At 46.3% G+C, this 23,309-nt stretch overlaps 1 protein-coding gene across 6 annotated transcripts in view; it reads left to right on the top strand.

Annotated features, from left to right (window-relative positions):
• The first annotated feature begins 20,549 nt into the window (after positions 1–20,549).
• The window catches only part of AGFG1 (ArfGAP with FG repeats 1), a 78,896-nt gene continuing 76,136 nt past the window's right edge, over positions 20,550–23,309 (top strand). For 5 of the 6 annotated variants that reach the window (XM_055300014.1, XM_055300013.1, XM_055300010.1 and 2 more), the window contains exon 1: positions 20,550–20,865. In XM_055300014.1, the coding sequence (XP_055155989.1) occupies positions 20,699–20,865 (167 nt within the window). In that variant the 5' untranslated portion in view covers positions 20,550–20,698. The remainder of the gene's footprint in view (positions 20,866–23,309) is intronic. The other variant, XM_055300011.1, reaches the window with a different exon arrangement.

The following is a 23,309-nucleotide window of genomic DNA, read 5'->3' as shown; positions in this document are numbered from 1 at the left end:
AAAGGCGAAAGGTGTGTTCAGGGAGAACAGGAAGCCAGCCAGGAAGATAGCTGAGAGAATGATGCATTCTTGTTTTAGGATTTTAAAGAGGATGGTTAGGGTCCTGCGTCTTGAAGCAACAACACATTCAAGGTCTGTGTGGCTGTTAATGAACATCCCAGTTCCACGCGCTCCCCTCGGATTTGCAGGATCAACGTTTGTTAGTTTAAAGCTCCACTGCATTTCACTAAGTGAAGCCCTTTTTGTAATTAAGGAAAAACAGCTACAAACTTCCAAATGAACTTGGGAACTTGGATTAAAAGCATATAAATACAGAACCCATCAAAGGCTAGGGACAATGTTATTTGAAGTCTGCCACTAATATTAAGAGATTATTTTCTCTAATTATCTCTCTCAAATATTTGGAATAGCTTGAGACATTTATGGGATTGGCCTGGTAAAGATTTAGTGGTGATATAAAGTACTGTGAGCTCTGGAAATAAAACAAAACAAAACAAAAAAAAAGAGAGAGAGAGAGAGAGAGACAAGGAATTGGGGCACAGAAAAAAAATCATTTTTTTCTCTCTTCTCCTCTCTGAAAATTTCTAGGAGAACACATGAGAAACTATTAATAGTGCCCGTTTCTGAGCAATGAGGCTGGAGGTTGGGCAGGTAGGGAAAGGAAATTTTGCTTTCGCTACCACTCTGTGAGGTAGGCATTTTTCCATTTACCATGAGCTTAAATGACTATTGCAATTCGTAGAAATTAAGTAAAACAGAAAGAAAAGAGTTTATTAAGTGTACTTAAGTGTTTATTAAGTGAGTTTATGGAGAAAGTTGGGGCTGGATTTTTTGATTCTTGGCTCCCTTATGATCCCTGCTATTGTCTTCCCTGTGAAGAATTCGGGTTTGAATTATCCTGGGCAGCCTCATTCAGTAGAGGAGGACTGCAGGCAACTGATTTTTAATAACAATAAAGGACTAAGATTCTAGACTCTATCCTTTATGAAGATGTCTCATGTATTCAATATCACCATAAGAGACTCCTCCAACTGTAGGAAACAAACTGAGGGGTGCTGGAGGGGACATGGGGGGATGGGTGAACTGGGTGACAGGCATCAAGGAGGGCACGTGATGCGATGAGCACGGGGTACTATATGCAACTGATGAACCCCTGAACGCTACGTCTAAAATGAATTATACGCTGTATATTAATTGACTTAATTTAAACAAAACAGAATTAAAAAATAAATTAGTAAACATCACCAAGGAGTCTCCACTGAGCCTTAGCTGCACTATTGTCACAAATACCCCAGAAAATGCCCGAAGATCAGACACAGTTCATTAGGAAATGTTAACAGAGTTGTAACTGAATGCAAGTGACAGATTTTAATTCAAGTTAGCCCAATAGTGCAGAAAAGCCCAACCTTGATTCTGTTTGGGGTGGGGGAGGGGGAAGGCTGTCATAATCAAGGCATAATTTCAAGGAAAGAGTGACTCCTTAATGGGTTACAGAGGGAGGGGCTTTAATGTTTCACGTGGGCACTGCTTATTCTGCTTCGGAGCCCAAAGAGTTTCATAAGGATTTGCAGGGGATCTGGCTTGCTCCTCGTACTTCCAAAACATCTGAGCTAACGTGGAATTTGTAACAACTCTTTGGTCTTTGAAAATATAAACTCAAATTAGATGTCCCAAACCAGAAACTCGAAGCAAGCAAAAATATTATGACAAATGATAACCTTGAGCCAATGTATTCATAACAGTGCTTACTTTTTTGATGCTAGTATTTTGGTAACAGTTCCTAAGTAAATTGTTTTATCCATTTTTTTTTCTCTTTATAACCTCTTCTGACCTGTAGGATTGAAATCTCCATTACTGGAGGTCGAAGAGCTAACCAGGAACCTTTGGGCTGCCAAGGTCCTTCCAAACATGCACACTCAAAACTTTCAGTTATGTCTCTCCTTTCTATTTCGTCTTTCCTTTCCTTACCTTGTCCTTATGCTCCTGCTCCATCCTAGCTTATAGTCTCTTTTCCTTTCTTTACTTCCTAAAGGAGAATGAATGCTGGATATGATTTGGGGTAAGGGAAGGCAATAGGGTTATCTCTTGGATACTCCTGAGATACTTGCTTGCTACCAATAGGGTTTCATTTAAGGTTCTGACTTTAAAGATCTACTCTGCCTATCAAAGCGTACACTCGAAGAATATGTAGAAACAAAAATACAAGCTTCTGATGAACGGTACAGCTCTGATAATTTAGGCATGTGTGACGGTTTCCTTTTCCTTGAGGCTCTTGAGAGTCAATTACCTGATTTGAAGTCTTAGGAAATTCAATCATCCTACTCTTGAAACAACTAGAGAAGATGCTTTTGTTTCTCTGTATGATTTTTAATACTTGCTTAAGCTGGGACTAAGAGCCAGGATTAGTAGGAAATGTTTAAAATGGTTTATTTCAGAATAGTGTGTACTCCTTGAAGTCATGAAGCCAAGGAATCTGCTTTGCTTGGGGCTGAGTGAACAGCTAGACAGCAGGAAAAAAGAAAAAAAAAAAAAGCATAGGAAAAGACCTTGACCAGTTTCTCAACCTTGGCAGTAATGACATTTGGGGCCTGATAATTCTTAGTGGTGGTGGAGGGGGGGCTGCCTCAGGCAATGTGGGATGTTCAGCAGCATCGCTTGGCCTCTACCCAGTAGAGGCCGGTAGCAGCCTCTCCTCCCCCCAAGCCCTGACAACCAAAAATGTCTCCAAATATTGCCAAACGTCTCCTGGGGGTGGGGTGGGGGGGTGCAGAATCGCTCTCCGTTGAGAACCTCTAACCTAAATAGAGCAGTGTAACTGTTTTATGGACAGTCTCCGGGAGTTATTTCAGAAACTTGAAAAAAATTAAAAACTGTAGCAGGGTAAAATTACACATGCCTCCTCATGTTCCTTGGTCATTTGCCTAAGATGGCGTGTCACAGCCTCTCCCAGGGGACATCAGCCTGCTTTAGGACTGGGCTTTGATGACCTAATAGATCTTTTCCTGTCTCAGGATTCTGACTAATGACAGCATAATCAATGTGCTGATGCTGAAAACATGCTGAGAAAACAATGGGAACAGGGTCAAACTCTCCTGAAGAAAGATTTCTTTTCTTTTCTTTCTTTTCTTTTTTCTTTTCTTTTCTTTTCTCTTTTCTTTTCTTTCTTTTCTTTTCTTTTCTTTTTTTTCTTTTCTTTCTTTCTTTCTTTCTTTCTTTCTTTCTTTCCTTTCTCTTTCTTTCTTTCTTTCTTTCTTTCTTTCTTTCTTTCTTTCTTTCTTTCTTTCTTTTGTAGTAGCCTGGGCCAAACACAACATTGCAGTGTCCATTTTTCATAAGGCAGAAAATGTTAGAGATTCGAGGCGAGGTAAAAGTTGGCCTTTTTATGGTAGTGAGGGCCGGCACATATTTGTATATAGATGGAGCTAAGATACAGTCGCAAAAGGAAAAATCTTGAAATATGCAACCAGGTGGCTTAAAAATCACAGCCAAATCTAGATATTCAATTTGGCAGTAAAACACCTTCTTTCCTTTTTGGGAGAGAGATCACACTATGCCTCCTCGATTCTGCTGAATTATGAAATGCAGAAATTGAGACACGGGACCAGTTTTTCTCTTTCTTCTTTTCTCCCCTCCCCTTTTTTTTTCCATGATGGTGTTCACAGATATAAGAAAAGTTGATTCAACACATCTGGATTGTAAAATCAAGTACGAGGCATGGATGTGTCAGTACAAGTATTACGTACCGCTGATGTGCAATTGAACATTGAAAATCAAGTAGCTGCCTTAGCAAGCTCTGTGAAGAAGGGATTTTGCTGTCTTCTCTGTAGCTCGCAGAACTTTTTATATTACATGAACCACAGGCAGGTCTTCAGTTGTCAAAGCTAAACGTTATTCCATGAAATGCTTCCTAGTGGGTGGCCGACTGGCTGCACCAGCCATGTAGCTTAATGCATCTTAAAATGTCTTCTCCTCCTAGGAGAGGTAAGAAAGGGTCAGACAAGGGACTGGTTAATTGAGAAGAGGTTCCCTTTCTTGAAAAACACCCCCATCTATGTTTACTAAACCTCATTAATAGAATTTACTATTAAAAAGTCTACAAAAAATAAAATTCTCTATTCTCTGTCTGCCTCTTGGATTTTCCCACTCTAACATTAGTCTTGGTTGTTTCCCTTGTCAGGGATGGTCTTTCTTCCCAGGGCTGGGTGCCCTCCAAACCTTGCCCATCTCCAGCATCCTATTCTACAAACAAATGAAATTCTGTATTCTCTGTCTGCCTCTCGGATTTTCCCACTCTTAACATTAGTCTTGGTTGTTTCCCTTGTCTGGGATGGTATTTCTTTCCAGGGCCAAGTGCCTTTGAAAGCCTGTCCATCTCCACTGCCACCTCCTCCATGAGCTTTCCTATCCCTCATCCTTTTGAGACCAGGGCAATTGCACCTTTCTTTGAGCTGCCTTCTCATATTATCTCACCGTTCTGGTGACACTTCACTTTCTGTCTCATTTTGAGGTCATTTACATTTCCTTTCCTATTATACACAAAATCCTTCCAGCGAAGGCTCTATCTCTGATTCCTTGCTCTATTTCTCTTACCATGTGGCCGAGGGCACTGCATTTAGTATATAACTTGTGCAGTATATGGCCCTGTAGGTACCCTATCCATGTTGAAATCTGTTCTACCCTAATTAAATCAGCCTGGAGGTCAAGAGAATGGGGTCAAGCTCCCCTCCAACCTCATCAGGTGAAGAAAGGCAAATATCAGTTTTAGTTCAACTCCCCGGACTCATGTTGCAATTGCTCCCTTTGCAAACATGCATCAGCATTTTTGCTACCCTTCTTTCTACAGATCTGTGATGAACAAACTTCCTAGTAAACATGGTCTGCTTCTTGAAATGGGGCATGTTGCTAAAGACACAGCCACTCTTTTTCTTTCTCTGTTGTATAACACACCAACGTGCTCATTCATATTTAGAAATATAGAAACAATTACGTCACCTAGTCCAGTCTGTTTGTAGGGGTGCCATGGCAGGAGAGATGTTGAAATGACACCATGCCTGACCTTCCTGAAAGATGAGAATGTTCTAGAAATGAATTCTTTGGCTTAGGAAGTACGACAAGTAGAGTGCCTAAATCCATTGACTTGTTGCTTTCTATAAATTGATAATTGGATTAAAGGAACTATTTGAGCTGAATATTTCTTCCCACAGAATGAGAATGAGATTTCTTTAACTTGGCTTGGTATGGGGTTACTCTGTCTTCCTCCTTTAAAGAGCTGAACTCTGGCAAAACTGTTTCATGTTTTCTGCCAATTTGTGGTCATTGCCACTTTTGCAGTATTTGAAATTCATGTAACATTTATTCTGTCTCCAAGGTTGTGCCATCGGTTGGATCTCAGATGGTATTGGGGAAAAGGCAATGGTGTTCTAGTGGGCAGCACATGGAAGGACACCTGGATTGGCATCCTGGCTCTGCCACTATTGGCAATTTGGTTTGGGGAAAGCCAATTAACCTCTCTTTCTCCAGTTCCGTATTTGAGAAGTCAAGGCAACAATAATACATATCTCCTAAAATTGTTGCAAGATTTTAATAACACAGTGAACATGCATCAGAATGTTTTTCAATGTGAGATAAATGCCAATTCTTATACCACCAGACTGTCCAGTATCCGAACCATACATTCATTTCAAATCAACAGTACTTGATGTTTAAATACCTTCTCCATGAGGGACAGAGAAAGTGAGTAAGAGATGCTGACCTTGCCATTGGAGGGCAGTTAATCCAGAAATGAAGTTGAGAAGACATGTGAGTTTAGTCATGTTTGCTTTGTGAATCTCACTTTTGTGGATGTTGGTTTCCTTGACTGAAAATGAAAGTAGTAATATCTACTTCTCAAAACCAAATAAGATGATACACATGAAATATTGAGCCTTAGGCTCGACACATCTAGTTGCTCAGTAATGCTACCGCTCCAAGGGGGGTAAGAAAAAGGCCAGGCTAGTATTCGAGGCTTCAAATTAATAAACAAGAACCAAGAACCATTATTTCTGGTTGAAAAAATCTGACAAGGCTTCATATAAGATTGCAATCTGGCCAGAGGATTGAAGGATACACACATTTCTGCATTTGCAGATAATGGTAGCAATGGGTAATATGTGCCTTGCATTGTTCAGAGCACTTTACATGGACCACCTCATTGAAGACTCACCAAAACATGGATAAAAGTTGTCATTCACTTTGCAAACAAGGAAATCGGGGCATGGAGAAGTGAGGTGGCTAACCCAAAGTCCCACACATGGTTGGGGGCAGAGCGTTAACCACCTGAGTGGCCAGGTGCCTGAGCTTTATTCAGCTCCTAATCTCGGCACAGGCCAGGCCAGGGGGCAGATGAGAGGTAAGAGGGAAGGGGGAGAAAGGACAGAGAAAGCAGTACAGGAGCAGAGTTGCTGAACAGAAAAATCTCAGAATCTTCCTCTCCTGAGAAGCAGCCATGTAAAGAGGAGAAAGAGGAACAGTCAGAAAGAAATGGTGTGTGATGGAGAAGCTTCAGGATGCAAGGGCCAGAGGGCCCGGGCTTGGCACAGTGGCCACAGAGAGGTCACAGAGAATGCCTGGCATGGAGCCTGTTGACTCTGGAGGCAGCAAGAAGGAGGGTTCCAGACTTCGCAAATCCGGGCCAGGTTTCAACATAGGGCCTGGGTTTTCTTAGGAGGGTACCCAGTCTAAGAATCCAAGGCTAACTCCTGCTATGTCCATAAAATGCTGTTGACTTTGGACTTTCACCAGAGACTCATCTGGAAAGCTCTCCTCCAGTGTACCCTCTCATCAAGTCTTAGCAATTACGTAGAGCTTTTTAAAAGGTTAGACTTACAGGGTTGTTATGCCTGCACAGTAGAATGCCATGGTGTTCGTGTCTAATCAATCACATCGGCATCTAGATTGTGTAAAGAACTTTGGCAAAGTACAGTGAAGGGAACAAGAAACAGTGGTTAGTTGTTAAAACACAAACTGCTACACAAATGTACATTTTCCTTAAGGAGCATAAGGCCTCTGAGTACATCTAGTCTGTACTGTCATTTTGTGTGAGATTTCCTCTCCTGTCTCAGATTCAGAGTTTTACAATTTCACCGGGCCTCAGGCATCAGACTTTGTATCAAAAAGAATCATGATGTCTTTATATAGCCCAATATTGTTGGCATTTAGATTCAAGGTTGCTTCATCTGCAAAAGTTAATTGGACGGGATGATGGTTATTCCATGATAATACATGATAATACATTACACCGCCTTAGAGTTACCCTTGGGCCTGGCATTTCATTAACAGTCCAGAGAGTGTGTCTTGCTAAGGCTTTTTGGCTCCTCATTACATGAGCTCACCTCTGCATACAAAATTAGAGTCACTGAAAGGTAGTTAGCATAAATTATTCCATCATTCAATCACAAAAACATCTTTCTTTGGGCAAAATATTTATGACTTTTAAGTGACTTCCTTGTACGCACATTTCTGCTTCCCATCCAATGAAGAGAAACCTAACGTTCTATTAGAGCAATCTAGGCAACAGTTTGGTTTTTGCCTCAAAGACCCAAAGATCTGGTGGGAACTTCTTCAGTTAAAAAAAACAAAAAACAAAAAAACTCTACAAACTAACTACCCACTGGAAATTTTGTCAGTTTTGTTCCTATAAAGATAGGTAGATTCCACCAGTGAGTAATATATCAAGGAGAAGAGTAAATGCTATTATTTGTGTTCAGCCTTTTACAATGTTGATTTTTCCCTCCACTTCTTTACTTTAGAAACCTTTTGGAGGGGATGTTTTTGTTACTAACCAGTATACATCCCAGAACTAGGGCTTTATTCACTCATGGGTTTATTCAACCATTTATGCATCAAATATTCACTGAGAACCTCTTAAGTGCCTAGCACAATTCATGGCCCCTGGAATCCATAAGTGAAAAAGAAAATTGGTGAAAGAGCTTCCTGTCCTCTTGGAGCTTATATTCTCATGGGAGATATATAATAAACAGTAAACATAATAAGAAAGAATGATATAGTACCTAGGAAGTTCAGAAGTGCTCTGGGAAATAAAAATAAAAACAAAGACAAAAAGGAGAGTAGGCTCATGGGGATAGTAGGCTAGGGTGTGCATATGTGCAGGCAGGTCAAACAGGCAGGTTCTGTGGAGAAACTGGGAGGAAGAGAAGTGAGGGAGTTGGCCAAGCAATATTCAGTTTAATGCAGAAGCAAGGGCAAGAGTAAGGGCCCCAGGTGGGAGCCTGGTGTCTTTCTGATGTGGGCAAGGTCAGAAGGGCTGGGGCAAAAAGAGGAAGAGGAGGAGCCCTGCAGACAGGGGAATAAAGGCGGGGATGGGGGATGGGCAATATAGGATTTTGACTGGCAACTGGATATGATCTGGAAGTTTAAAGAGACCCCTCTAGCACTGGGTTGAAAATGGACAGTGGAGGAAGGTGAGCGTGGAAATGGAAAAAAACCAAATGACTTCTTAAACAGGAATCCTATCAGAAAGTATGCAAACCTCTTTGGTTCACACTGTTTTAATCAAGACTTTGAGTTAGAAGACCCAAAACACAGCACCACATCCTGTCCAGCCCTTCTCTCGCGCACTCCATGTCTTGAAGGGAAAACTCAGCCATTCTCCCCAACACCGGCTGCAACGTTCCTAGCATGTGGCTTCTCACACTTGGGTGGAACATTTAAGTTGACTCGGTAGTTCCCTGTATGGTTATATCACAGAAGACAAATCATCAAGTCGAAGGGGGCACTGGGGCAAATGCAGGGTTGGAAGTTGCAGAAGTAGTTCCGGAATGCTTAGTGATGCAAGCCAAGAACAGTGTCAAGAAAGGGAGCCACCACTGGGCTCTTATAGTCGATGTATCTGAACTCCATGTCCAGTGGATACATGGAGCTTATCTTCTTCATTCTTGTTTTTTAAGAGAGAGATGTGTGTGTGTGTGTGTGTGTGTTTTTAAGAGAGAGAGAGATTGCTGCTACAAAAGAGAGTATCAAAAACCAAGACTCAAGACTTCAGGGCCATAGTTAAGGGTGAATTTTATACTTCTAAGGAATTGTGTTTGTAGCCCAGGCAAACATGGGGAAGTCAGCAAGAATTCTTAGGGCCCGGGACTCCTGCTCAGCGGTTGAGCATCTGCCTTTGGCTCAGGGTGTGATCCCGGAATCCCGGGATCGAGTCCCACATCAGGCTCCCTGCATGGAGCCTGCTTCTCCCTCTGCCTGTGTCTCTGTCTCTGTCTCTGTCTGTCATGAATAAATAAATAAAATCTTGAAAAAAAAAAGAATTTTTAGGGCCTTCTCCATTCTTTCACATGACTGAGAATGTAGGAGCACAGCTATTAGAAGAAATCCTAGGAGAGATCCCTGCCCTAAAAAGGGAGGGCTCTAGGTCTCTGCTGAACCAAGTAAAGCCATCAGAAAGTTTAAATGGGAGTAGAGGGAAATATCTACTCACAGGAGACTAGAACAACATCGGAAGATCATTTAACCAGAGGATGGCAAATAGGTTGCAGACCTCATTGCCTATTGGGAGTAACTTCTGGAGAGCTGAGGTGAAGGATTCTGAAGCCACATCTGGTATTGGTATAGACGTGGTACCAAGCGGTGCCCACGGACCACGTAGCTATCATTCCTGACCAGCCCGTCCTCTTGCCTTCGTATTTGTCTACATTTAAATCATCTTAGAAAGATGAGGTGCTATTCTATTTTTAAGAGGTTTGCAGAGGACATTATATAAACTTCTTTCAGAAATGCAAAGATTTGTTATGTAAAATAAATTCTCCTTGCATTATCCAAGGCTTTGTTACTTTACTGTAAAGTTCTTTTCTTTTGTCTTGGCCTCGGTGGAGAGTGGAGGATGCCAGGTCCTGGGAACCCATTGTAGTGTCCTGGCCACCACCTGGTTGTAGACCTTGGACTCTCCCCTTGCTCTGGCCATTGACTCCATCAATTCAGGGCTTCTTCTCCCTCGGCGGCCTCTTCCCCATGTTTGTCGCCTATGGTGGCAAACTGAGGTCTTCAGACTGAGAGACAGAAAGATGAGATGGTGGGTCATGGAGAACCTGTGCTCTTTTCCTGGATCTGCCACAGATTCCTTTGAGGCCTTTTTTTTTTTTTCTTTATCTTTCAGAGGCTGATGATCCTCAACTGTAAAACAAGAGGGATTTTAACCGAGGCACAAGGGCAGGACTGAGATCATATTTTATATGTTCAGTGCATAGTTAAGGGATGGAGAGTTGGCATCTTGTATCAAAAGGAGTTGTAACCCCCACGCTGGTAATAGTCACAGACAGAGGTGATATCTAATATTCTCTCCATTTGAAATGTTGCATCAAAGATCCCTCCCTCTGTATTGATCACTGTGTCTCATGCTCACAGCTGCAAGATGGGACAAAACACTCCTCAAAGGGCAACTTTCAGTTCTTACACAGAACAGACCCATCTTAATATTGAAGGACCTATATTAATCAACTTTGTAGAAAATGACTGAGGTAGACCAAAAACGTAACCTGTGGGAAAAAGAGGAAGTAGCATTGTTAAAATTACCCTGAAAGCCTTGAGTTATGAAAAGAGGAGACACTGTTCTAGAGGATCTCCTTGTCTTTTAAGGTCACGAATCAGAGACAGTGTTCTTGGGAGACAGGACATGGTCCCTGAGGCACCCAGGAATAGGCAGTGGCGGCAGACCTTGTCCTGGCTGTGGTCCAGGGGAACTTTGGTTTTACTGACTGTATTCGTTCTTAGGGCTGCTAGTTTCACAAGCTACGTGGCTGAAAACAACTGGAATTTATCCTTTCACAGATCTGGAGGCTAGGAGCTCAAAATCAAGGTGTCAGCAGGGCCATGTTCCCTCCAAAGGCTCTACGGAAGAATCTTCCCTTACATTTTCCAGTTTCTGGTGGTCCCAGGTGTTCCCTGGCTCATGACAGCATCCCCCCAATCTCTGCCTCCATTGTCACATGGCCTTCTTCCCTGTGTGTCCTCTCTCCTCCTCTTCCTCCTCCTCCTCCTCCTCCTTCTTCTTCTTCTTCTTCTTCTTCTTCTTCTTCTTCAAGATTTATTTATATTAGAGAGAGAGAGAGAGAGTGAGAGAGAGCAAGTGAGCTGGGGGAGGGGTAGAGAGAGAGAGAAGGAGAGAAGCAGACTCCATACTGAGCATGGAGCTCGATGTGGGGCTCAATCTCATGACCTTGAGAGCATGACCTGAGCTGAAATCCAGAGTCAGAGGCTTAGCTAACTGAGCCATCCAGGCACCCCTTCTCTTGTCTTCTTATACGGGCACCAGTCATTGGATTTAGGGCCCACTCTAAATTAGGATGATTTCATCTTGAGGTCCTCAACATCTTCATAGACCCCATTTCTTTTTTGTTGTTGTTGCTTTTTAAGATTCTATCCATTCATTCATGAGAGACATACAGAGAGAGGCAGAGACACAGGCAGAGGGAGAAGCAGGCTCCGATGTGGGATTTGATCCCTGGGCCAGGATTATGCCCTGAATCAAAGGCAGACGCTCAACTGCTGAAACACTCAGGCGTCCTGATAGACCCTATTTCTAAATAAGATGACATCCTGAGGTTCCAGGTGAATGGAGGACATGACTTAACTCACCACTAAAGCATTGTTTGAAGTTTTTTTTAAAAAAAAGAGAGAGAGATTGTACTCCTGTAGTACTTAGGATATTAAAAAAAAACAAATGAAACAATCACAAAAAAGAATGTTCTAGGAAGCCAGTACATATGTGTACACACACACACACACACACACACACACATTTGTTTGCTTACGTTGGCTGAATTGTAGGTGAGGTGATTGATGGGAGGAGAAGGGAATATAATAATGATACCTAACCCCTGTAGAGTGCTTACTATCTGCCAGACACTGTTTCAAGTGCTCTTACATATTAAATCACTTGATCCTCATAGCAATCTTATAAAGTAGGCGATACTATCATTCCCATTTTATAGGTGAGAAAACAGAGGCACAGAAAGGTGAAGTTACTTGCTCAAGCTTCCAGGGGAAACCTGGGATTGGGATCCAGACAGTCTGCCCAGAAACCGTGCTCATAACTGCCCTGCCATCCTGTGTAAGGCACACAGAGGAGATATAGGTCTGCTTCAAGAAACTTCTCACCACTTCCTAAACACACACAGACAGGCATGCTCTCTCTCCCCTCCAAACAGAACAGCAATGAATGAGCGCGTAGCTTCTATGGTTAGATGTGCTTGGAACATGTCATCTGCGGAATCTATTTGACCAGATATGGCCAGACACTTACTCAGAACAGATGAAGCGCCAGTGTGGGCTGAGCAAGACGCCGTTGTTCATGCACATCACCGACTGCCCTACAGACCACACGTGATTTCCACCAACCAGAGTGTGACGTGGTACGGGTTGAAGAGTAGCCACCTATCTAGGGGGGTGGGGGGGCTCCCTTAGAGCGGCTTCTAGCAAATTGCTGCTAATCTGCAGTTGTGGTTGACTTGGTACCTTACAAGCAACACACACCGAATGAAGGAAAGGGAATTAGGAGGCACATTCAAGATAAGAAGAAGAAGGACGGTCGGGTTTACAGAACTGCCAGGTGCTGTGCTGGGTAGAGCACCTCATTCAGTCTTCACTTCAACCTTCTGAATCATCAGTAGCCCCAGGGCTGGGATGATGACTAATAATAAAGTGGTAGGTTATCCTATGATAAAAACGGCTAGGTAAACTTGCTCCAGGGGCTCCCACAACCTCCACAGTGGACTCTGCTCTCTGGCGCCACGCATACCCAGTGAGGACACATCTGTCTGGCAACCATGACCTAAATGAACATTCAGGACATTTTTACTGTGGGAGCTTGGTGTGTGTGGCTTTTCGGGTAATTTCCCTCACCTAAATAACTTCTTGAGCGAAGACAGGTCCTTCAAGTGCACAGCCTGAAGCTCTGGGGAGTGGGGGGCAGGGGGGAAGGCGACCTCCCCATAGGGCAGGAACCACAGGCTAAAGCAGCCTAGTGACGGTCAGGCTGCTTGCACCCTCAGGGGCCAGATCGAGAGCAGGAAAGCGTACATACCTCCTGGCTTTTCCTGCTCTCCTGTAGGATCGGGTTTGATTGACAAGAGCATCCCACAAGATGATGTGGTGCTGACCCTGGAGGCTGAGTCATGGGCTCTGGAGTTAAACCGCCAACCTGCAAATCCCAGCTGCATCACTTCCCAGCTGTATGCCGTTGGCAAGGTCCTTAACTCAGGGGTGGGTCCTTAGTTTCTTCATCTGTAAAATGGGCATGACAATGAAAGGTACCTGCCAAAGGCTGTGTGTGAGGATTCCTGCGGTTACTCTGCAGCACGTGCTCTGCGTAGGGCTTACTGCTTGGGGCCAGGAAATGTTAGTCATCATTACTGAGATGTCACCAGTGGAATTCTGTGCAATCGCTTCCCTTCTGGAGGTGAGGTGTGATGGTGACATCATTCAGCCGGGCTCCAGAGAGTTCCTTTGTGTTCAGTTCACCCCCTGGTGTACAAGGAGCTATTACCCATCTGCCAGCCTCAGGTGAGAAATAGCAAAGGAAGAGGAGTCTTTTTAGAGACCCACTTTTGAAATGTCTCCATCTGACCCCTTCAAAACGGAGGGCTCTAAGTCCCAGAGGCCCCGCTGGTCTTTCTTTTCTGATAACTAGAGCAGGTTTCTCTCCCCACAGGGGCCTCTTTCTTTCCCCTGAACCAGAAGGGAAGGTCCCCTTTCTGTCCTCAGTAATGGGCAAGAACAACGTTCCATTGACGACGTGAATGGAGCATTTCTTACCCTGAGACTCTTGCTGCTGCAGACGCAGGGACCTTTTCTCTCTCCCTTGGCTTCTGAAGATGATTCCAGGTCTCCAGAGGCCACCGGCGCAGGGCGGCTCAGGATTTCTGATCCTGGCACAATCTGAGGAAGGGAAGCTGCGCAGTTGCAGAGCGTCTGTAACAGGCCATTTGGCCTATGATTTCTGACATGCCCAAGTCCCAGAATTGTCCCGTGTCCCCTGCCTCTGGGCCTGCCCTGACCACTTCCTTTCACATGCCCTCCCTTACTCTGCTTCATTTTCCATCAGAGCGCTTGGCACCACCTGGTCCATTTCTACTAATGTGTTTATTGTTTGCTCTCCCTCTTGTGGGGGCATGGGCTCCAGGAGGGTCGGGACTCTGACCTGTTTGTTGCGGAATCCCCCAGGGTCTAGCACAGTGACTGGCAGATGGTAGGTGCCCACTGGATATCTAGTGAATGCATGCATGCATGCATGCATGAATGAATGAATGAATGAAGGCTGAAAAGTCTTTTTGGTTTCCCTCCAAAGTCCAGAAAATGCCTTTCTGATAAATGGATAACTGAAGTCTAGTTGCAATTATTCTGGGCTTCTAGAATGGCCTGGGATTGGATCAGTCAACCAACTGGCATGTTCCTTCCATGGCCTGGCAAACTCGAGACACAGGTTATGACTGGATCCCTGCTCTCTGAGCAGAGTTTGGCTGGTGAGACAAAGCTCATGAAGGACACAGTGAAAGGAATCCCAGCAGAAGAGAAGGTCTTCAGCAGTTCGGATGCTGTGGGGGCAGCTTCAGCAGCCTCTTTGTTTATCCTGGCTGTCTTTAGGGAGAAGGAAGCCAGGCGACTGCCTGGTGCTGAGGGACATGGGTCCTTCAGGTGTCTAGTTTCTTGGCACTCTCTGCAGAGACTACCCAGAAACCACACTGATGTTTCCAGGAAGTGTGCACTGACTGCCTGTCTTCTGTAGGTTTTTTCCCCTCTTCCTTTTCTATCTCACTGCTTCTTGCAAATTAAAAAGCGCATCAGCAAGCGAGGTTAAAAATAATCAAACCACAGCTAAAGGAAGGCGCTATCAACAGAAGAATGGGGAAAAAATTGAGTTGAATATTGTTCCACGGTGCTTCATACATAGGCCCTATGATTATTCATTCTATGAAACCCGGGGGCCTAGGGGAATTAGTGAGGCCACCATCACTTGGCCTTTTACACTGTGTAAATGGGCCATAAAAAAGTAGCATTGGTTTTAGGGCCAGAACCTGGAAAGGAGGGAAGTTGTCAATGAAAAGGGAAAACCCCCAGGTCCAGTTTTCCTAGATTGTAAATGCTCACCGTTGTCCAGGAGCTCCTCTGCTAATCGAAATCGCCTTGGCACATCAGGGAGTTCTAAAGGAACAGAAGATATGAGGACCCTAAGAATGTAGGATCGAGGTTCTCCAACAGACCAGGCTCACCAGCCCAAAACTGGGTGTCTGGGGGAGGAGCGGGAGCTTCTGAAAGGTCAGAGCTTCAAGCTGGGGCTGGGCAGGGAGGTGGGGAGTGGGGGGACGTGGCACTCATCTCAGAGAGGGTTTATGCCACTTCAGGGTTTTCAAGGCTCCCAGTATATTAGAACACGAAAAGATGTCTAAATGGGGCCACAAAAACAGTGATATGCTTAAAAATAATTATACTTAACAAATCAGACCTTTTAATACCCAAGCAACCCAAGAAAACAAGAGAATGGTGTTATCCACAAAGTAAATCCAGGACTTGTTAAAAGTATGAATAGAGCTAGATGGGTGCGGGGATTAAGGAGGGTACTTGTTATGATGAGCACCGGGTGTTGTATGTAAGTGATGAATCACTGTATTCTACTCCTGAAACCAATATTACACCATATGTTAACTAACTAGAATTTAAATAAAAATCCGCAAAAGGAAAAAAGGTATGATTTTAGGGCCTGCTGCGTGCAGGTGGCAAGGATCACATGGGACACGCATGCGTGTGCCTGCCAGGATCTTCTATTATGTTGGTGGTTCTCCTTGACCCTATGGGTAGCTCAGTTAGAGATTATTGTTAAGTCTAAATTTGAGTTCTTCTTGAATGGGGAGCCCTCCCCTCCCCACTCTGATGCTCTGGGCAATGAAGCCACTTCTAGTTATCCTATACTTGTTATTGCTTGTCCTGCTTTGCTGTCTGGTAAGACACCGAAGGGCCTCCTTTCTGGGCCTCGCCTCCAGGCGCCGAGGGTGGGGTAGCCTAGGATGAGTTGGCAGCTCCGTTGCTGGCTCCTTGGGGCCTCTCCAAAGCCAGGGTTTGTTCAGGACATTTTCTGAGTCACCCTTGGTGATAAGACCGGCAGGAGCCTCTAAGCAAGTCAGGTTTTAGATTCTTACCGTCAAGAGGTTTGATTTCAGAATTTGCAAGTTCTTTAACAAAACTATAGTAGCTTGGACAGAGCTGTAATCATTCTGGGAGCCAAAACAGCAGAGACAGTGATAAACAGAGCGCAGAACCCACTGCATAAGACTGAAGGACGCTTTATTCTCTGGCTCCCCACTGCTGTATTAATTTATTCATTCAACCAATATTTACTGAGTCCCTTCTAAGAGCCAGGCTCCCTGCTAAGTACTGGAGGAGTAATGGTGAGCAAACGTAGACCTAAGCCCCTCCTGAGTGAATTCCACTATGTAGTAGGGGGCTAGGGACCCTAACTGGAAATCACAAAGCACTGTAAATAGCCACAGCAGCATGCACTCTAAAGGAGAGGTACATGCTACTATGAGCACCTACTATGGGGTTTGGCTTAACTAGGAGGGACAGAGAAGGATCTCTGAAAACCAGATATTGAGCTGGATCTAAGGGATGAGAAGGAAAAGAGAGAGAGACTCTTTTTGGAAGCAACAATGCATGTGCAAAGGCCCTGAGGTGGGACAGAAGGGAATATGAAACCCTGAGAAGGAAGTAGGGCTGGAGCAGGGTGGTGGAGATTTAGGGTCATGCCTGGGGCACATTGGAGCTGGGGTGGGATGGGGAGGCCTAGCATGGTCTGCAAGAAGGAGGCCACTTTCAAAGGGCTTTTCTTTCAGCCTCAGAGCAGTGGGAAGTCACTGAAAGGCTTTAAGGGGGGGGCAGGGAGGAGACTGGGGATGTCTGAGTCACATTAGCATTTTGAAAGATCACTTTGGCTGCAGTGCTAACATCTCTGAAGGTAATTTCTGCTTCATAAGCAGGGCCAGGATTCAGTTACTGGAAGTAGAAGCTGGTGAGGTGCAGCCCGGTGAGGTGCAGCCCGATGTGGGTTTGAATCCCAACCTATTGCTTCATTTCCAGCGTGGCCTTGGGCAAGCCAGCTTTTCAGACTCTCAATTTCCTCCTATATAAAGTGAGGATAATGATACCTCCTTGCGCGTTCATGTGAGGGATAAGGAAATTTCAGTAAATAAATAGTCTGGCCTCCCTTGGGATTTTTAGAAGTAGAAACCTGCTTTGATATTACACAGAGTACGAAAAGGCCAAAATTCAGCCTGCCATATGGACTTTCAGCTTTACATGTAGGAAATATTTTGGACGTCACCTGAACTCACCTTCCTACAGATGGATACTCTGGAAATACCTTCTCCTGCTTCTCTAAACAACACGATAATGAAACAACCGCGTATTAAACTGTTTGTACAAGGTGCTGCAGCCACGCCTTCTGATTTTGGCATTTATCAGATGACAAACCATGGAAAGATGAGCAACCAGAAAACATACAAGTGACAAGGAAGCATCACAAACATAGAAACAAGCCATTGGCTGTGGGTTAAGCACGTTTGTGGGTGATGAGTAAGAGTCTGCTGGGGGTCTTATATTTATCCGGACAGGGGCTGGTAAGTAAGCCTCTGTTTTGATCAGTCCAGGTTTGGACATTCCAGGGCTGTCATCTAAACAGCGCAGGGCCCTGCTGTCATGGCACTCCAGATGACCTTAGGTCAAGGGTCTTGTCCAAACGACTCAAGAGCCAACTTTAAGAGGCTCCCAAAGGCCAGTGAGAAAACAATGTGAGCACCGAGGAGACAAAATATGTCAACTGTATTTAATTTCTTGAGTCTGTAATGACATTGACAAAAATATTGATCACCACTGCAAGGTGATAGGAAACCAATATGTTCTCTGGAAAATTTGGGAATAAAGGAAAAGAATCTAATATTTACCCTGTCTTTCTGACATAAACTGTGCCAGATAGTAGCTGAGATGCAGTTCATCTTTATGGAAACATTGCCACTGACAAATGGGGAAGGAATGACAGAGCTAGAATATCACCTCTTTGTAACCCTTAATAAATTAAGGAATCTAGACATTAATCATCAATGGCTGCTAATATCATAAAAAGAGAGAAAGGACCCCCCCCCCTCGCACTCCTACCCTCATCTGCCGCCTGATGGAAGCACACAAAGAAATCATATTTTGCCAAGAACAAAAAAATATTGAACTGGAAACAAGTGAACTAGACCCAACCACAAATTTTTAGAAAAGGTAAAGGTGTTAAATAACATAAGCAGCGAGAAGCAACATGGCAAAGGGCCCAGTTCCTAAAAAAAATAAAAAATAAAAAAATAAATTAAAAAAAAACAGAATTACAAGAGGAAAAGGAGATAGTGGGGAAATGCATAGACTTTATAACCCATATATTACCCAACGACAATGTATGGATTAAAATAAGCTGTAAAAATCTTCTTTTAAACATCAGTGAGAAACTTCAACGCTTGATGGGATATTTCACGATTTTAAGGAATTATTAATTTTTTAGTTGTGCTAATGGTATCATGGTTCAGTTAAAAATTATTTTTTTTTTAGCAACGCAAAGTAATGTGTGCAGGTGAATGGTATGCTATCTGCAATCTGCTTCAAAATAATAGAAGGAGGGATGGAAGGATGGGGAGGGTAGGAAGCACATTAGCCATTAGCTGATAATTACTGAAGGTGGGCCATGGTCTCATGGGAGTTCAATATATTCCTTAAAAGAAAATACCAAAAATAAATCCATTGACCAATCCAAAACCTGTTGATCACTTTCTTGTAATATTTAGCTATTGTTGATAGTATTATACTAACATGAAGTCCCTCTTGGGCGATTCATCCCTTCACTTTCATGGGAGGTCTAAGGCTTGGCCTTGGCGATTAGGAAATGTGGGTTCGAATCTTGCCTTCCCACTCCCCAGCTGAGCGATCTTGGGACTTCAGCTCTCCCGGTCTCCCTGTACTCCTTTGGGACATGAGGGGCAGGGATGCTTTCTACCATCCTGCTGGCTGTGTTTGCTTAGAGTGATGGAGAGATTCAGGTTCTATGGTCTGTCTGGGTTGGAATCTCAGTTTTCCAGTATGTATGAAATTTACTTTCATAGTAAAGTAAATCTACTAAATTTAAATTTCCCCCTGGGGGGGGGGAGATTTACTTAACCCCCCCTCCCCAGGGCTTCAGCTTCCAGACTTACGAGAATGGAAAGAATAGTAATGCTTACCCCAAAGGGATCTTGCGGAGATTAAATGAGACACTGAACGCCTCCACCCCATGAACACTGAGCACCTCGCTTCCAGCTCTGGGAGGGGCAGAGGGTGGAATGGTAAAGAACATGCTGGGTCTGAGCTGTTTGGAGTCCAGTGGGGGGTGGGGTGGGGGTGGATCCCAGACAACACTCAGACAACCCTACATAAGAAGGAAGTTTTCGAACAACTAGAACTACGAAGAAAACCCAACGCAGCGATTTCATGGAGGGCTGCTTTCAGCAAGGTGGATGGCAACTCTTTAAATACGTTGGCTGGGCTAAAGGAAGGTTGCCTGCCATACGTGCCCGAATGTATTGAGCACATATCCATCTATCATGTCTCCACATGTGGCAACGTGTGGGGATTTCTGGTTGCCACATGGGCTGGGTGGGGGGGTGCTTTGAGGAGGGGGGGAATCGTTCTGGCATCTGGTGGCTAAAGGCTGGGGATTGTGTGCAACATCCCTCAAAGCTATAGCCCCACACCAAAAAAAAAAAAAAAAAGAAAGAAAGAAAACCCCCAAAACAATCAAGTCCAAAATGTGGATAGTGGCAGGATCTAGAAACCTTCAGAGAGAGAGAGAGAGAGGGAACAGCAAGGCAAGGGGCCTGGGTCAGAAGGTCAGAAGGGAGCTTGTGTGTGTGTGTGGGGGGGGGGTAGGTGGGGTGGGGGGGGGGAGTGTGCAGGTGCCAAGGAAGGCCAGGGTGGCTGAGAAACCAGGATGGTGAGAGAGGCAGGCGGGGCTCCGGAGGAGAGGGCCCCTTTTAGGGCGCGGCGGGTGGGGATCTCGGAGCGGGGGAGGAGGTTGAGTCGGGTGCTGCGCGAGCCGTCTGATAACTCAGCGGCGCCTTCGCCCGCCCGCCTCCCTCGCCTTCGCATCCTTGCTCCTTTGCCCCCGCCCCAGGCCGGGCCTCGGCGCGGCCGCTGGAGCGCGCTCCTCCTGGCCGGCAGGGGGCGCCGGCCGCCACTTGGCCTCGGGCCGCCCGGGGCGGGCCTCCTCTTGCCGTGCCCCTTCCTCCTCTGTCCCCCTCCGGAGGAGTCGGGAAGGTGGCGGAGGCGGCGGCGGCGGCGGCGGCGGCGGTTGTCCCGGCCCGGCCGGTTGGTGCGGCCCGTCCGCCCGCGCCCCGCAGCGTCCGCGCCGCGCCCAGCGCAGCCGAGTGGAGCCGAGGCGGCGGGGGGGAGGGGGTCCCGGCGCGGGCGGCGCGCGCTGACGGAGGGCGGCGGCCGCGGCCAGGGCGGCCCGTGGGAGCGCGGGCCCCCGGCGCAGCGCCGCCCGGCTCCGGCTGCGGCTCCGGCTGCGGCTGCGGCTCCGGCTCCGGCTCCGGCTCCGGCTCCCGCTCCCGGCCCTGCCGGCCTCCCGGCCCCGGGCGCCGCGGCCATGGCGGCCAGCGCCAAGCGGAAGCAGGAGGAGAAGCACCTGAAGATGCTGCGGGACATGACCGGCCTCCCGCACAACCGAAAGTGCTTCGACTGCGACCAGCGCGGCCCCACCTACGTGAACATGACGGTCGGCTCGTTCGTGTGCACGTCCTGCTCGGGCAGCCTGTGAGTGCGGGGCGGGGGGCGGCGGGCGGCGGGCGGGGGCCGGGGCCGGGGGCGGGGGCCCTTCCCGGGGCCGGCGGGGCGGGGGCGCGCGCGCTGGGGCCGCGGCGGCCGTTGGGGCGCGGGCTCGCGGGCCGGGGATGCGGGGGGCCCGGCCCGGCCCGGCGCGGAGCGGCCGGCGCGGGCGGGGCGTGGGCGGAGGTGGCGCGGCGAGCATCGCTGGTCCCCGCGGGGCCCCGGCGCCGCCTCCCCCGGGCCTCGGCTCCTCTCCGGCGGGGCTGGCGCGGAGGGAGCGGGGCGAGGCTGGGCCGCGGGGGGCGGGGGGCGGGGGGGATCCCCAGCGAGGCACCTGCCGGGCGCCCGGGGGACGGCGGAGCTGGAGGGGGAGGATCAGGGACGCGTAGCCGGGACTCTTTTTTTTTTTTTTCTTTTTCTTTTTCTTTTTCTTTTCTTTTCTTTTCTTTTTTTTTTTTTTAACTCCCATCCCCCTCCTTCCTCGGGTCGCAGCACCTAGGTCCCTGGGAGAGCGCGTGCACTTCGGGGGACTAGCGGGATTGAAATGTCTTGCGGTTTGAATCCCGGGGCGGGGGACGGGGGAGGGGGGGGCGGGCGGGCTGGAAAGTTGGGAAGAGGCTTCCTGGCGACCCAGGGCGGCCGAGGAGCAGATGTGGAGGCCCTGCGGGGTTTTAGCTCTTAGGGTCCAAAGAGACGTCCTTTGAGTTCCGGGGAAAGTTTCAGTGGGAAGGAGAGGTTGTCCAGAAGCTGTGTCATTGTCCCCAACACGGTGGTGGCGATGGGCCCGGATGATGGGAAGACAGCCCTGCCCCGCTGGAGACCGGCGGAGACGGCCGCCGCGGGCCCCGGGATGCCGCGGGCCCCCCCGTGCCCCCCCCCCCGTGCCCCCGCGTGCCCCCCCCCCGTGCTGTCCGTGTACACTCCGCCAAGGGTTTTGTCTTAACAGCGCGACTGTGAGATTTACCCGCGGCCCTGGGAGGTTTTGCAGATGGTTTGGGAACGGATAAGTTGCTTTTCTGTGCTGATTCTCCTGTATTCGAAGCGGTTCACTAAATATCCCTGAAGCGTGTGTGAGACCAAAACAGCGACTTGGGCTCTTTCCTCTGTGATATATTCCTTTCAAATAAAGTAATTTAGCCATTATATCCTCCCCCGCCCTTAAAAAAAAAAAATTCCATTGTCAGGTTAATCCTGAGAGACAGAGTACATAATGTATTAGAAAACTCCTCTTTGGAAAATGCAGGACGTGCCCAGCAGTGCATGATCTGCTTATTTATTTATCTGTTTTTGTTTGTTTTTTTCTCTTCATGTTGGGCAGCAAGGCGTTATTAGTCTTTGGCGCATGTTGTTTCTTCAGCAGGCATGTACCGGGTGCCTTCGGTGTGAAGCCTTGGGGTGTGCTGACGGATACAGTAAGATCTCGGCTCCGTTGGTGCTTACGTTGTCCTAGGGGAGATGATGACACATAAGTAAATGAGAAAAATGTCCGGGTGGTAGGTATCGGAGCTAAGATAGTACGATCGATCGGAGAGCCCTTGTTGAGAGGTTACTCTTAGATCCTAGTTAGGGAAGCACTCTGAGAAGCTGACAAGTAGCGTTATTACTGAGTCACAACAGAATCATAGAAATGAGTCGGATCTAGGAGATTTTCTGGTTCCTGCTTTACACTTACATGTGAAGTTAAGCGGCACGGATTAGGCGACTTTGGTTCTAAAATGAAACCAACAGACCACTGTTTTAAGTGTATTTGATTTTTATTGTGTGCATAATAAATGTATCCTAAAAACAAGGTCTTTTGGTACATGTGAAATACTTGGTTTGAAAAAAAAGTACATAGCTACTGTTTTGAATTTCTGACATTTCTCTGTGATTCTTCAGGGTGACATTTAGCCTATACAGCAGATGTATAAGATTAAGAAATATTTACAAATTTCTTCCTAAAACCCACATTTCTGAAACATTCTATTGTAAAAGGATATCTTAGTATAATGACAATTGTTTATTTTAAGGAATTTAATCTGTAATAGACAGGACTTAATATCTTCATTCACTGGTGATTTTACAAATGTTGATTGCTTGCTTGGCCTATGTCATACACTGTGGGAGGCACTGGTGTTCCTTGGATCCTACTATCTTTAAAGAGCTTGCAGTTCTGACTATGTAAACAGTGGTGATACATTGTAATATTTTTCCCTAAATGAGCTATCTCTGAAGTATGTAAATGGATAGAGAAAGCTTCACAGAAGATTTGATGTCTGAGCAAAGACCTTCCTTTAAAGACAAGATCCATGTGGCTGGCTGCTTCAAGTTGAAAGAACAAGTACTTGTGAGCTAGATAAACCTGGTCTTGAATCCTGGCTCTGCTTGTTAGGCTTGTGTGCTATTGAACAGCTCAGTCTGCAAGCTTGAGTTTGAATTTTCTCATCCATGAA

The sequence above is a fragment of the Nyctereutes procyonoides genome, unplaced genomic scaffold, assembly GCF_905146905.1.
Source record: "Nyctereutes procyonoides isolate TBG_1078 unplaced genomic scaffold, NYPRO_anot_genome, whole genome shotgun sequence".
NCBI lineage: Eukaryota > Metazoa > Chordata > Mammalia > Carnivora > Canidae > Nyctereutes > Nyctereutes procyonoides.
The sequence above is the reverse complement of the archived record's forward strand: the minus strand, read 5'-3'. Positions and strand labels throughout refer to the sequence as shown.